This window comes from Nansenia antarctica (genome assembly GCF_963989245.1).
Source record: "Nansenia antarctica genome assembly, chromosome: 7".
In the NCBI taxonomy this organism is placed as follows: domain Eukaryota; kingdom Metazoa; phylum Chordata; class Actinopteri; order Argentiniformes; family Microstomatidae; genus Nansenia; species Nansenia antarctica.
The window spans coordinates 64,700,178-64,715,177 of record NC_137677.1 but is presented as its reverse complement, the minus strand read 5'-3'; the positions used below and the strand labels follow the sequence as shown (position 1 = coordinate 64,715,177).

At 47.5% G+C, this 15,000-nt stretch overlaps 1 protein-coding gene across 1 annotated transcript in view; it reads right to left on the bottom strand.

Moving 5' to 3' along the window:
- The window catches only part of parp4 (poly (ADP-ribose) polymerase family, member 4), a gene marked incomplete at its 3' end in the record, with an annotated part of 51,041 nt that overhangs the window by 3,404 nt on the left and 32,637 nt on the right, over nucleotides 1–15,000 (bottom strand). Inside the window, exons 28-33 of the mRNA XM_080537040.1 lie at nucleotides 8,752–8,832; nucleotides 8,524–8,619; nucleotides 5,994–7,654; nucleotides 5,749–5,839; nucleotides 4,970–5,072; nucleotides 2,586–2,718 (exon numbers count right to left, since the gene is read on the bottom strand). Of these exons, the coding sequence (XP_080393166.1) occupies nucleotides 2,586–2,718; nucleotides 4,970–5,072; nucleotides 5,749–5,839; nucleotides 5,994–7,654; nucleotides 8,524–8,619; nucleotides 8,752–8,832 (2,165 nt within the window). The remainder of the gene's footprint in view (nucleotides 1–2,585; nucleotides 2,719–4,969; nucleotides 5,073–5,748; nucleotides 5,840–5,993; nucleotides 7,655–8,523; nucleotides 8,620–8,751; nucleotides 8,833–15,000) is intronic.

Sequence of the window (15,000 nt, the reverse complement as noted above, 5' to 3'; positions counted from 1 at the left end):
GCCAGGGTTCTAGAGGCAGAGAGACAGCCAGGGTTCTAGAGGCAGAGGAGGCAGGGTTCTAGAGGCAGAGAGACAGCCAGGGTTCTAGAGGCAGAGAGACAGCCAGGGTTCTAGAGGCAGAGAGGAGCCAGGGTTCTAGAGGTAGAGAGGAGCCAGGGTTCTAGAGGCAGAGAGACAGCCAGGGTTCTAGAGGCAGAGAGGAGCCAGGGTTCTAGAGGTAGAGAGGAGCCAGGGTTCTAGAGGCAGAGAGACAGCCAGGGTTCTAGAGGCAGAGAGACAGCCAGGGTTCTAGAGGCAGAGAGACAGCCAGGGTTCTAGAGGCAGAGAGACAGCCAGGGTTCTAGAGGCAGAGAGACAGCCAGGGTTCTAGAGGCAGAGAGGAGCCAGGGTTCTAGAGGCAGAGAGACAGCCAGGGTTCTAGAGGTAGAGAGGAGCCAGGGTTCTAGAGGCAGAGAGACAGCCAGGGTTCTAGAGGCAGAGAGACAGCCAGGGTTCTAGAGGCAGAGAGGAGCCAGGGTTCTAGAGGCAGAGAGGAGCCAGGGTTCTAGAGGCAGAGAGACAGCCAGGGTTCTAGAGGTAGAGAGACAGCCAGGGTTCTAGAGGCAGAGAGGAGCCAGGGTTCTAGAGGTAGAGAGACAGCCAGGGTTCTAGAGGTAGAGACAGCCAGGGTTCTAGAGGCAGAGAGACAGCCAGGGTTCTAGAGGTAGAGAGACAGCCAGGGTTCTAGAGGCAGAGAGGCAGCCAGGGTTCTAGAGGTAGAGAGGAGCCAGGGTTCTAGAGGCAGAGAGGAGCCAGGGTTCTAGAGGCAGAGAGGAGCCAGGGTTCTAGAGGTAGAGAGACAGCCAGGGTTCTAGAGGCAGAGAGACAGCCAGGGTTCTAGGGGCAGAGAGACAGCCAGGGTTCTAGAGGCAGAGAGACAGCCAGGGTTCTAGAGGCAGAGAGACAGCCAGGGTTCTAGAGGCAGAGAGACAGCCAGGGTTCTAGAGGCAGAGAGGAGCCAGGGTTCTAGAGGCAGAGAGGAGCCAGGGTTCTAGAGGCAGAGAGACAGCCAGGGTTCTAGAGGCAGAGAGGAGCCAGGGTTCTAGAGGCAGAGAGACAGCCAGGGTTCTAGAGGCAGAGAGACAGCCAGGGTTCTAGAGGCAGAGAGACAGCCAGGGTTCTAGAGGCAGAGGAGGCAGGGTTCTAGAGGCAGAGAGACAGCCAGGGTTCTAGAGGCAGAGAGACAGCCAGGGTTCTAGAGGCAGAGAGACAGCCAGGGTTCTAGAAGCAGAGAGGAGCCAGGGTTCTAGAGGCAGAGAGGAGCCAGGGTTCTAGAGGCAGAGAGACAGCCAGGGTTCTAGAGGCAGAGAGGAGCCAGGGTTCTAGAGGTAGAGAGGAGCCAGGGTTCTAGAGGCAGAGAGACAGCCAGGGTTCTAGAGGCAGAGAGACAGCCAGGGTTCTAGAGGCAGAGAGACAGCCAGGGTTCTAGAGGCAGAGAGACAGCCAGGGTTCTAGAGGCAGAGAGACAGCCAGGGTTCTAGAGGCAGAGAGGAGCCAGGGTTCTAGAGGCAGAGAGACAGCCAGGGTTCTAGAGGTAGAGAGGAGCCAGGGTTCTAGAGGCAGAGAGACAGCCAGGGTTCTAGAGGCAGAGAGGAGGCAGGGTTCTAGAGGTAGAGAGGAGCCAGGGTTCTAGAGGCAGAGAGACAGCCAGGGTTCTAGAGGTAGAGAGGAGCCAGGGTTCTAGAGGCAGAGAGACAGCCAGGGTTCTAGAGGTAGAGAGGAGCCAGGGTTCTAGAGGCAGAGAGGAGCCAGGGTTCTAGAGGCAGAGAGGAGCCAGGGTTCTAGAGGCAGAGAGACAGCCAGGGTTCTAGAGGCAGAGAGGAGCCAGGGTTCTAGAGGCAGAGAGACAGCCAGGGTTCTAGAGGCAGAGAGACAGCCAGGGTTCTAGAGGCAGAGAGACAGCCAGGGTTCTAGAGGTAGAGAGGAGCCAGGGTTCTAGAGGCAGAGAGACAGCCAGGGTTCTAGAGGCAGAGAGACAGCCAGGGTTCTAGAGGTAGAGAGACAGCCAGGGTTCTAGAGGTAGAGAGGAGCCAGGGTTCTAGAGGCAGAGAGGAGCCAGGGTTCTAGAGGTAGAGAGACAGCCAGGGTTCTAGAGGCAGAGAGACAGCCAGGGTTCTAGAGGCAGAGAGACAGCCAGGGTTCTAGAGGCAGAGAGACAGCCAGGGTTCTAGAGGTAGAGAGGAGCCAGGGTTCTAGAGGCAGAGAGACAGCCAGGGTTCTAGAGGCAGAGAGGAGCCAGGGTTCTAGAGGTAGAGAGGAGCCAGGGTTCTAGAGGCAGAGAGACAGCCAGGGTTCTAGAGGCAGAGAGACAGCCAGGGTTCTAGAGGCAGAGAGACAGCCAGGGTTCTAGAGGTAGAGAGACAGCCAGGGTTCTAGAGGCAGAGAGGAGGCAGGGTTCTAGAGGCAGAGAGACAGCCAGGGTTCTAGAGGCAGAGAGGAGCCAGGGTTCTAGAGGCAGAGAGACAGCCAGGGTTCTAGAGGTAGAGAGGAGCCAGGGTTCTAGGGGCAGAGAGGAGCCAGGGTTCTAGGTGTGTGTAGTGTCGTACCTGGGCGGAGGCGCGGGGGCCAGGCGGAACAGCGTGAGCAGCAGCTCTCCCTCCGCCAGCCTCCTCACCCTCAGCAGCTGCAGGACCAGCAGGGTGGCGACCAGCCTCAGGATGTCAGCATGGGCCCTCACACCTGACACACACACACACACACACACACACACACACACACAGACACACACGTACACATACACACATAGTTGGGGGCCTTAGGGCTATATGAGGCTATGTTCGTGCAAATTTGTGCAAAAGCACCAGATCTGGCCCAGATGTAGCTCAGAGTTATGGTCTAATGATTTAGCCAGGGCGCCCGAGCCAACGACCACCGGGGTCGCCAATCAATATGGCCGCCCTCCGAAAAAGGTTTTGGCTATAACTTTTGAACCAAATTAGCTTCAAATAAAAACTTGGTGTCTTATTTATGTTTTATTGGCCATTAGAAACACATTGGAATGCTTATATTTATAATTGGGTGTGTCTGGACCTGGGTTTCCGTTAACCGATAATTACCGGTCTTTGTCCGGTAAAAGTTGTTGAAGTCCGACAAATTGAAAAGTCGTCGGACATATTGTCCGGTGAAAATAATTCCCTTTGAATACAATTCGCTAAAGTTCACATTCTGATTCCTTCTATTTTAAAAAAGACGAATATATAGGCTATGTATTTCTTTTATTATGATATGATTTGACACCGGCATGATGATGACTCCTAATGTATAGGCCGGCCTATGCGAAACAGCGCACAGGTGCCACATGGGATTGATGCCAGATGGGATTACAGTTTAACCAGTCTATTACCGCTTAAACACAGTAGCCCATTCGGCGGTAACCCATGCCTATCTGGCAACCCTGCCAACCCGTCCACCATAGTAATACGCAAACGTTGCAGCTCAAAGTGCACCATAGCGAGCGATTAAATTAATGGAAAGATGGCAAAACAAAGTAAGCTTAGCAATTATTTCATGAAGCCAAGCAACAATGAGTCTGAGCCTGAGGAGAAGTCTGACTCTGAAGACGTTGGCCAAGATAGCCTGCTTGATTCCCGTCTCCAGTGTGCCTGCAGAGAGAGGATTCTCTCTGCAGAACCGAATTAAAACTGCGGACCGAAGTCGCCTTGGGGAGGGGCAAGGTCACACGGCTAATGCGCATTGCAAGTTGCGGAGAGACACTTTGCAGCTTTGATTTCAAGTCCGCAGCTGCACGCTTCAATGCTGCCAAAAAGCGACGTAGGCCTAATAAGTAGCTGAATTATATGAGTAGCCATTGTTATTTTCAGAGTTTTTACTCTAGGCTATTTTATTTAAGGCTATCCCCTATCTATCTGAGAAAAGGCATAGGCGATAGGCTGTAACATCGAACGGAAATTAGCCTATACATACGCATTGCAAGTTAATTTAAAGCCTATTTATTTTCAAAGAGTTTTATTCTATTTTATTTTATCTGATAAAAGGCATATGAACGGAAATTAGGCTAGCCGTGTCACGCCAGAAGCCTACATGCTTGCACTGTTACTGTTCAATAAAATGTTATACATCTAGACATTGTGGTATTTCTTTATATACGTATCCCAGACTGCCTATCAATTGTTTCTCAATAAACAGTTATGTTCTCCCCATTGTCATACTCCCGAGCTAAACGAAATGCCTTCCCAACCAGCGAGACCTGGTTATAGAAATGACGTTGTTTTATTGATTTTAAAAAAAGGGTAAAACTGGAAAGAGAAAATAGAAAACTCACATTAATCCCAAACAATTTAACAAACTTCAGTTAACGTAATGTGGAGTCTGTTCATTGATCGATGCTGTCTGTTCAGTTCCCAGTGAGGCGCCCGTTCAGCGCTGGACCCGTTCAGCGCTGGATTTGACGCATGGCATAGCGCGCATGCGTCAAATCATGTTATATTATTATATATTATATAGCTCGCATCTAATCGTATCGGATGAGAAATAGACATTAAATGGCATATATAGGCCGCTACACAACAGTAATCACCGCGACAAACAGCTATATTAGATTTGGAAGAAAAAAAATATGATTTTGAAAAAAAATGTTTTTATTATATTTTAATATGATGACCGGAATATATCACGTTTGTCCGGTAAATTGAATTCTTACCGGACACGATGTCCGACGGCAAATTTTTCTAACGGAAACCCTGGTCTGGACCCCTAATTTGCATATTTCCAAGATGGCGGCTCCCCGAAAATTAGTTTTAACATAACTTTAAAAAAAAAAAATCCAATATTGGCCCATTTTCATATCACACACATCGCACACACACACAGTAAGACCATGCACCTGACACACCAAACACGCGCACACGCACACGCACACGCACACGCACACGCACACACACACACACACACAGCAGAGTCTCTCCTGTACCTAGAGAGGCGATGCCTTTCTTCCTCAGGTAGACGTTGGCGAACACGTCCACCTCCACCTCCAGCAGAGCGCCCAGCGCAGGGCTGCACTCCCAGTAGCCCTCCTACACACACACACACACGCACACACACACACGCACACACACCACACACACACACACACACACACACACACACAACACACACACACACACACACCACACAAACAGGAGATGAGCAACTGTCCTCACCTGGTGTCTCTTCTACACACAGGTAGTGGATGAGGCGAGTTCCACTGCTTATCAGAGAGCTATGTGCTTTCATTCTGTTGTCATATTCCACTATCACTTAGAACAGGAAAACATTATTATCATTAACAAAAAGCATACATGTAGGATATGATAACTTTGTTTCTATGTTGTATGTATGGTGCGGCATGCAAGGCCCCTGACCACACCAATCTATCCGAAAACAGGTTCATACTACATACTACATACTACATACTACATACTACATACTACATACTACATACGCATGAAACCTCTATCCCATTTCAACCATGGAATTCGCCGACATCTAAAAACAACCACTGCCACCTAGCGACTCAATATGAAACCTTGTTGATAATGTGCTAAACGGACCAGCTTCCTTCTTAGGTTATTTTGTCTGTAAAAATAAATAAATGTAAATGTAACAGACACAAAGAGACTCCTGAAGAAAAACCATTGTCTCAATCTGTAATGAAGGGACAACAGAGTTGGGTGTGGCTGGGTGCCCGAGGCGTTGAACTGCTGTACTTACTGAATGCTGCAGGTTAAATATCTCTGGCCATTTTACTGCTTCTTCAACCTCATCCCACCTGGAACGTCGACGAGGTCTCTTGGTCATGGAACTGAGACATATACAAATACATGAATGAAAAAGAATGATCTCTGAAAGGCACACATGCACACACAGTCTTGTGTCTCTGTCTGTCTGTCTGTCTGTCTCTCTCTCTCTCTCTCTCTCTCTCTCTCTCTCTCTCTCTCTCTCTCTCAGAGACTCACCGCAGGGGCTGGCAGGTCATTCTTGGTGTGTGTGTGCTCAGTGCGTCTACATGGTCCGTCGATGTGTCAGCGAAGGTCCGAATCTTTCTGGTCGCTTCAGGGCTGGGCCGTCCCAGCCCGTCCATGGGCCTGGTTGGGGGTCCTGCTGGGGCCTGAGGGGGTCTGGCCTGGTCAGGAGGAGGAGGAGGAGGAAGAGGAGGAGGAGGAAGACTGCACTTGACAGCAGTGGCTTGAGGGGCTCTGGCCAGGGGTCGTGCCCCAAAAACTGACCCCATAGGTGGGGCTGAGCTCATCCTTAACCCTCTACCACCAGGGGGGCCTCCAACACCAGGGGGCCCTCCTCCACCAGGGGGCCCTCCTCCACCAGGGGGCCCTCCAACACCAGGGGGCCCTCCAACACCAGGGGGCCCTCCTCCACCATCCACCACTACCAAGGCATCCTCACAGGGGGGGATTGCTGGGGCTGAACAAGCTATAAACCTCGGAACACTCAGAAGCTCGGCTCTGCAGTCAAAAGACAACTTGAACACAGCCGGAGCTGTGGCCTGGGCTCTGGCCAGGGGTTGTGCCCTCAAAACAACTGACCCCATAGGTGAGGCTGAGCTCCTCCTTATCCGGGATGGGGGGGGCGGAGGAGGGGGGGGAGGAGTGATGACAGCACCGTCGTTGTGAGAACGACGAAGAAGGATCTCTTCTGCCCACCCTCCTCCGCCAGGGGGGAGGAGGGGGATCGCTGATCCCGAGGTATCAGCAGTGTGGAGGAGGTGGAGGGGGGGGGCGGGTCTACCCAGACTCTGAGACTCCTCGCGTTCAGGTTTGTCCAAGGACGCTAGACGCTCGGAAAAGCCTAGGCTTGAAATCTCGAGGAGCGCTGCCTGGAATGGTGCCGCCCGGCGGCCTCCAATTCTCCCGCGCGTGGCGCTAATTTTTTCTTTCATTCTTGTCTCTGGTTCTGTGGAGGTGAACCGAGCTGCTGGAACAAAACCGTCGTCGTCGTCATCGTCAAAACCGTCAATGTCGTCGTCATCGTCATCACACTCTGCGCCAGCAAACACAACCGAATTGAAGTCGCTCAGAGGCACGGCTCCGTGACGTTCGGAAAAAAAGGAGGGTGGGGGCGCAGGGGAGCCTTGGGGGGCTGCCTGGAGTGGGGCTCGGAAAGCCTGGCGTTGAAATCTCGAGGGCGTTACCGAGGGCGCCGCCTGACGATCGGCCTGGGATGGTGCCGCCCGGCGATCGCCTCCAAGCCTCCCGCACAGCGATGACCCCAACTCCTCTACTCTCTCCTTCTTCCATCTCTCCAACAATTCTGGAACAAAACCATCCTGCATGATGACCCCGTCATAGTCCACCTCCTCATCCTCCTCCTCCACCAGGAGTGCCTCACTGCACACAGACGTCACGTCATCATCATGTGTCATGGACGTCGTCATGACGACCCCGTCATCATCACACAGTACATCGTAGACCTCATCATCCGGCATGTCCGTCATCATCATGACTTCTTCTTCTTCCTCTTCATAGTCCAGTAATTCACAGTCCTCATACAATTCCTCCTCCTCCTCCTCCTCCTGCCAGCTGAGGTAAGGCAGAAAGTCCACGTCCTCCTGCGAGACGAGCTTGGGAACGTCAGTGAAGCTGAGAGGTGGGGGCCCTGGGTCCTGAGAGAGGGAGGGGGGGGGGAGAGAGAGAGGGGGGAGGGAGAGAGAGAGGGGGGGGGGCAGAGAGGGAGAGAGAGAGAGAGGGGGGGCAGAGAGGGAGAGGGAGAGAGAGAGAGAGGGGGGGAGGGAGAGGGAGAGAGGGAAAGAGAGAGGGGGGGGCAGAGAGGGAGAGAGGGAAAGAGAGAGGGGGGGGCAGAGAGGGAGAGAGAGGGGGGGGCAGGGGGGGAGAGGGAGAGAGAAAGAGAGAGAGGGAGGGAGGGGGCAGAGAGGGAGAGAGAGGGGGGGCAGGGGGGGAGAGGGAGAGAGAAAGAGAGAGAGGGAGGGAGGGGGGCAGAGAGGGAGAGAGAGAGAGAGAGAGAGAGAGGGGGGGGGGGCAGGGGGGGAGAAGGAGAGAGAAAGAGAGAGGGAGGGAGGGAGGGGGGCAGAGAGGGAGAGAGAGAGAGAGAGGGGGGGGGCAGAGAGGGAGAGAGAAAGAGAGAGAGGGAGGGAGGGGGGCAGAGAGGGAGAGAGAGGGGGGGCAGGGGGGGAGAGGGAGAGAGGGAGGGAGAGAGAGAGAGAGAGGGGGGGGGGCAGGGGGGGGAGAGAGTGATGGAGAGAGAAGGAGGGAGAGAGACACACAGGCATGCAGTTAAGGTTCATAGTTAAGGTTCAAGGATAGCATTATTTCTCTTTCCGAGGCTCCACGTTTCCTGAAGGCATTGTAGCACTGATACAGTTGTACTCTGTGTGTGTGTGTGTGTGTGTGTGTGTGTGTGTGTGTGTGTGTGTGTGCGTGAGAGTGTGTGTGTGTGGGCGTGTGTGTGTGTGTGTGTGTGTGAGAGCGTGAGAGTGTGCGTGCGTGCGTGCGTGTGCGTGTGTGTTAGACATACCCTCTCCTCGATGGCCACGAAGCTGGTGAACTGAGACAGGATAGAGAACTCTTTGCTGAGCTCTATGATGAAGGACTTCAGCTCTGCTTTCTTCCCCTGGGAAGGTGAAGGGGTCAGGGGTCAAAGGTCAGGGGTCAGGACAACACACTGTTCCACAACCAGCTAGAGAACCCAAAACAATCCATATTCCATTATCCCTGTTACACACACACACACACACACACACACCTCGTGTTCTGCCTCGTCTGTGTGAAGGCTGCCGTCCTCGTAGTCTCTGATGACCGCCCTGGCTGTAAGCTTGTGTAGAAACTGCACACACACACACACACACACACACACACACACGCATACACGCATACACACAGCCACACACACAGCCACGCACACAGCCACGCACACAGCCACGCATGCATAGCCGTGCACGCACACACGCACGCACACACGCACACACATGGTTCATGGTTAAGGTTCATGGTTAAAGTTCATAGTTAAGGTTCATGGTTAAGGTTCATGGTTAAGGTTCATAGTTAAGGTTCATGGTTAAGGTTCATGGTTAAGGTTCATGGTTAAGGTTCATGGTTAAGGTTCATAGTTAAGGTTCATGGTTAAGGTTCATAGTTAAGGTTCATAGTTAAGGTTCATGGTTAAGGTTCATGGTTAAGGTTCATGGTTAAGGTTTGTGGTTAAGGTTCATGGTTAAGGTTCGTGGTTAAGGTTTGTGGTTAAGGTTCATGGTTAAGGTTCCTAGTTAAGGTTCATGGTTAAGGTTCATGGTTAAGGTTTGTGGTTAAGGTTCGTGGTTAAGGTTCATGGTTAAGGTTCATGGTTCATAGTTAAGGTTCATGGTTAAGGTTCATGGTTAAGGTTCATGGTTAAGGTTCATAGTTAAGGTTCATAGTTAAGGTTCATGGTTAAGGTTCATAGTTAAGGTTCATGGTTCAGGTTCATGGTTAAGGTTCATGGTTAAGGTTCATGGTTAAGGTTCATGGTTAAGGTTCATAGTTAAGGTTCATGGTTAAGGTTCGTGGTTAAGGTTCATGGTTAAGGTTCATGGTTAAGGTTCATGGTTAAGGTTTGTGGTTAAGGTTCATGGTTAAGGTTCGTGGTTAAGGTTCATGGTTAAGGTTCATGGTTAAGGTTCATGGTTAAGGTTTGTGGTTAAGGTTCATGGTTAAGGTTCGTGGTTAAGGTTTGTGGTTAAGGTTCATGGTTAAGGTTCATGGTTAAGGTTCCTAGTTAAGGTTCATGGTTAAGGTTCATGGTTAAGGTTTGTGGTTAAGGTTCATGGTTAAGGTTCATGGTTAAGGTTCATGGTTAAGGTTCATGGTTAAGGTTCATAGTTAAGGTTCATGGTTAAGGTTCATGGTTAAGGTTCATGGTTAAGGTTCATGGTTAAGGTTTGTGGTTAAGGTTCATGGTTAAGGTTCATGGTTAAGGTTCATGGTTAAGGTTCATGGTTAAGGTTCATAGTTAAGGTTCATGGTTAAGGTTCATGGTTAAGGTTCATGGTTAAGGTTCATGGTTAAGGTTCATGGTTCATAGTTAAGGTTCATAGTTAAGGTTCATGGTTAAGATTCATGGTTAAGGTTCATGGTTAAGGTTCATGGTTCATAGTTAAGGTTCATGGTTAAGGTTCATGGTTAAGGTTCATAGTTAAGGTTCATAGTTAAGGTTCATGGTTGAGGTTCATGGTTAAGGTTCATGGTTAAGGTTCATGGTTAAGGTTCATGGTTAAGGTTCATAGTTAAGGTTCATAGTTAAGGTTCATGGTTCATAGTTAAGGTTCATGGTTAAGGTTCATGGTTAAGGTTCATAGTTAAGGTTCATAGTTAAGGTTCATGGTTGAGGTTCATGGTTAAGGTTCATGGTTAAGGTTCATGGTTAAGGTTCATGGTTAAGGTTCGTGGTTAAGGTTCATGGTTAAGGTTCATGGTTAAGGTTCATAGTTAAGGTTCATGGTTAAGGTTCATGGTTAAGGTTCGTGGTTAAGGTTCATAGTTAAGGTTCATGGTTAAGGTTCATAGTTAAGGTTCATGGTTAAGGTTCATAGTTAAGGTTCATGGTTAAGGTTCATGGTTAAGGTTCATAGTTAAGGTTCATGGTTAAGGTTCATGGTTAAGGTTCATAGTTAAGGTTCATGGTTCATGGTTAAGGTTCATGGTTAAGGTTCATGGTTAAGGTTCATAGTTAAGGTTCATAGTTAAGGTTCATGGTTAAGGTTCATGGTTAAGGTTCATGGTTAAGATTCATGGTTAAGGTTCGTGGTTAAGGTTCGTGGTTAAGGTTCATGGTTCATAGTTAAGGTTCATGGTTAAGGTTCATGGTTCATAGTTAAGGTTCATGGTTAAGGTTCATGGTTCATAGTTAAGGTTCATGGTTAAGGTTCATGGTTAAGGTTCATAGTTAAGGTTCATGGTTAAGGTTCATAGTTAAGGTTCATGGTTAAGGTTCATGGTTAAGGTTCGTGGTTAAGGTTCATGGTTAAGGTTCATGGTTAAGGTTCATGGTTAAGGTTCATGGTTCATAGTTAAGGTTCATGGTTAAGGTTCATGGTTACGGTTCGTGGTTAAGGTTCATGGTTAAGGTTCATGGTTAAGATTCATGGTTAAGGTTCATGGTTAAGGTTCATGGTTAAGGTTCATGGTTAAGGTTCATGGTTAAGGTTCATGGTTAAGGTTCATGGTTAAGGTTCATGGTTAAGGTTCATGGTTAAGGTTCATGGTTAAGGTTCATGGTTAAGGTTCATGGTTCATGGTTAAGATTCATGGTTAAGGTTCATGGTTCATAGTTAAGGTTCATAGTTAAGGTTCATGGTTAAGATTCATGGTTAAGGTTCATGGTTAAGGTTCATGGTTAAGGTTCATGGTTCATAGTTAAGGTTCGTGGTTAAGGTTCATAGTTAAGGTTCATGGTTAAGGTTCATAGTTAAGGTTCGTGGTTAAGGTTCATAGTTAAGGTTCGTGGTTAAGGTTCATGGTTAAGGTTCATGGTTAAGGTTCATGGTTCATAGTTAAGGTTCATGGTTAAGGTTCATGGTTAAGGTTCATGGTTAAGATTCATGGTTAAGGTTCATGGTTAAGGTTCATGGTTAAGGTTCATGGTTCATAGTTAAGGTTCATGGTTAAGGTTCATAGTTAAGGTTCATGGTTAAGGTTCATGGTTAAGGTTCATGGTTAAGGTTCATGGTTCATGGTTCATAGTTAAGGTTCATGGTTAAGGTTCATGGTTAAGGTTCATGGTTAAGGTTCATAGTTAAGGTTCATAGTTAAGGTTCATGGTTAAGGTTCATGGTTAAGGTTCATGGTTAAGGTTCATAGTTAAGGTTCATGGTTAAGGTTCATGGTTAAGGTTCATGGTTAAGGTTCATGGTTAAGGTTCATAGTTAAGGTTCATAGTTAAGGTTCATGGTTAAGGTTCATAGTTAAGGTTCATGGTTAAGGTTCATAGTTAAGGTTCATGGTTAAGGTTCATGGTTAAGGTTCATAGTTAAGGTTCATGGTTAAGGTTCATGGTTAAGGTTCATGGTTAAGGTTCGTGGTTAAGGTTCATGGTTAAGGTTCGTGGTTAAGGTTCATGGTTAAGGTTCATGGTTAAGGTTCATGGTTAAGGTTCATAGTTAAGGTTCATAGTTAAGGTTCATGGTTAAGGTTCATGGTTAAGGTTCATGGTTAAGGTTCATGGTTAAGGTTCATGGTTAAGGTTCATAGTTAAGGTTCATAGTTAAGGTTCATAGTTAAGGTTCATGGTTAAGGTTCATAGTTAAGGTTCATGGTTAAGGTTCATGGTTAAGGTTCATGGTTAAGGTTCATGGTTAAGGTTCATGGTTCATGGTTAAGGTTCATGGTTAAGGTTCATGGTTAAGGTTCATGGTTAAGGTTCATGGTTAAGGTTCATGGTTAAGGTTCATGGTTAAGGTTCATGGTTAGGCTTCAATTTATATTGAAATGCATTAATCTAAATTATCCCCCTTATTTACAACAGTATCTTGTTCCTTTTACAGCTAACCGCCGTTCTCCAGGGACGTGCCGTCCATATAAGCAGGGTAAGCAGTGCTTACCCAACGAAAAAAGAAAAAAGGGCCATGAAAATATTAAAATAAAAGTGCTTGTAACCGTTTGTTTGTTTTCATTAAAAGAGTCGTATTTTAGGTCCCAGGGCAGCAGGAGTCATTCATTTTGATGTTGCATTTTTAGCGCCACCTGTAGGAGTAAAGCACTTCCTACTCTGCAAGCACTCCTCTCTCTGCTTTCCCTCGCGTACATTCGAATGCGTGAAAATGTCTTTTTTATTTTTTTCCGATGCCTCAGCGCTGCTGTTTAATGTGACCAGGGTAAGCATGCTTTCAGCCAATCAGAGCAGTTCTTTCATTCCGATAAGAGCTACTGATTGGCTATCATTTTCAAGTTCACAAGTTCACAAGTTCATCAAGTTCACACTACTTGACAAGGACGCCTTTCATCACTGGCCCTGATCTCAATTGAAAAAGAGAGACTTTCCAAACTGCAACAGGCGAGTGACTTTTACACTAAAGTGACAGAGGTGTTCCTTCGCAAGGAGAGGCGAATGGACCTCGTTTTCAAGTAAAGGTAAGATATCATTTTAAAATTTACGTCATGGCTTCTTTGCTGGTTTATATGATTTATATGATTCGCGAGGCTGGTGGCGATCTGTGCTTGTAGCAGGGTTTCCGTTAACCGGTAATTACCGGTCTTTGTCCGGTAAAATTTGTTGAAGTCCGACAAATTGAAAACTCGTCGGACATTAATGTCCGGTGAAAATAATTCCCTCTAAGCACAATTTGAATACAATTCGCTAAAGTTCACATTCTGATTCCTTCTATTTTAAAAAAGACGAATATATAGGCTATGTATTTCTTTTATTATGATATGATTTGACACCGGCATGATGATGACTCCTAATGTGTAGGCTGCCTATGCGAAACAGCGGTTGTTTCCGGTGTGCGCTATAACTCGTGCACAATCGAGTCGAGGCAGAGAGGAGGATAGCGATGTTTCTCTCTGTGATAGTGTGATTATGCAAGCCTTTTCTGAAAGGGATGAGAACCCGATTGTTTCAGCTTCTCCCAGGGAGAAAGTGGTAGAGTTACCATCCTCCCCGAGTCCTACCATACCATCCGCTGACAGCCTATCTCTGCCTGTAACCGGCGAGCGATTGCGTGTCGCTCAAGTAGCTGATCAGTCATTAAACAAATGTTTTTTACATGCAGCTAGTGAGGAATCTGAAATAGGGGGCAACGTAGTTTATTTCCTTAACGATGGGATATTAATGCGTAAATGGTCTCCTCCTAATGCAAATGGTTGTGAGTGGAATACTGTAAAACAAGTGGTTGTGCCTGTGGGTTATAGACAACAGGTGTTATCTGTAGCACATGAGAGCCAGTGGTCAGGACATTTAGGTATAACTAAAACTTATCAGCTGATATTGAAACATTTCTTTTGGCCCGGACTGAAGGCGGATGTTGCCAAGCACTGCCGCTGTTGCCATACTTGTCAGATGGCGGGTAAGCCTAATCAATCCATTCCACCCGCACCATTGCATCCCATTCCTGCTATAGGGGAGCCATTTGAACGTGTAATAATTGATTGTGTTGGACCTTTGCCTAGGACTAAAAGTGGAAGTCAGTATTTGCTCACTATTATGTGCGCTGCTACTCGTTTTCCCGAAGCTGTTCCGTTGCGTAACATATCAGCCAGCTCAGTGGTGAAAGCTTTAACAACGTTTTTTTCCACATTCGGTCTTCCTCTTGTTATACAATCTGACCAGGGCACTAACTTTCAGTCTAAGCTTTTCAAACAAGCCCTAAGAACGTTAGGGGTACGATGTCACGCCAGAAGCCTACATGCTTGCACTGTTCAATAAAATGTTATACATCTAGACATTGTGGTATTTCTTTATGTCAATTGTTTCTCAATAAACAGTTATGTTCTCCTCATTGTCATACTCCCGAGTCCGATTAAGTATGATTTGACAGGCAGGCAGCTAAACGAAATGCCTTCCCAACCAGCGAGACCTGGTTATAGAAATTACGTTGTTTTATTGATAAAAAAAGGGTAAAACTGGAAAGAGAAAATAGAAAACTCACATTAATCCCAAACAATTTAACAAACTTCAGTTAACGTAATGTGGAGTCAGTTCATTGATTGATGCTGTCTGTTCAGTTCCCAGTGAGGCGCCCGTTCAGCGCTGGACATAATGGCATAGCGCGCATGCGAATCATGTTATATTATTATATATTATATAGCTCGCATCTAATCGTATCGGATGAGAAATAGACATTAAATGGCATATATAGGCCGCTACACAACAGTAATCACCGCGACAAACAGCTATATTATAATGTTAATATGATGACCGGAATATATCACGTTTGTCCGGTAAATCGAAATCTTCCCGGACATCGATGTCCGGCGGCAATTTTTTCTAACGGAAACCCTGGCTTGTAGATATATGGTTTGG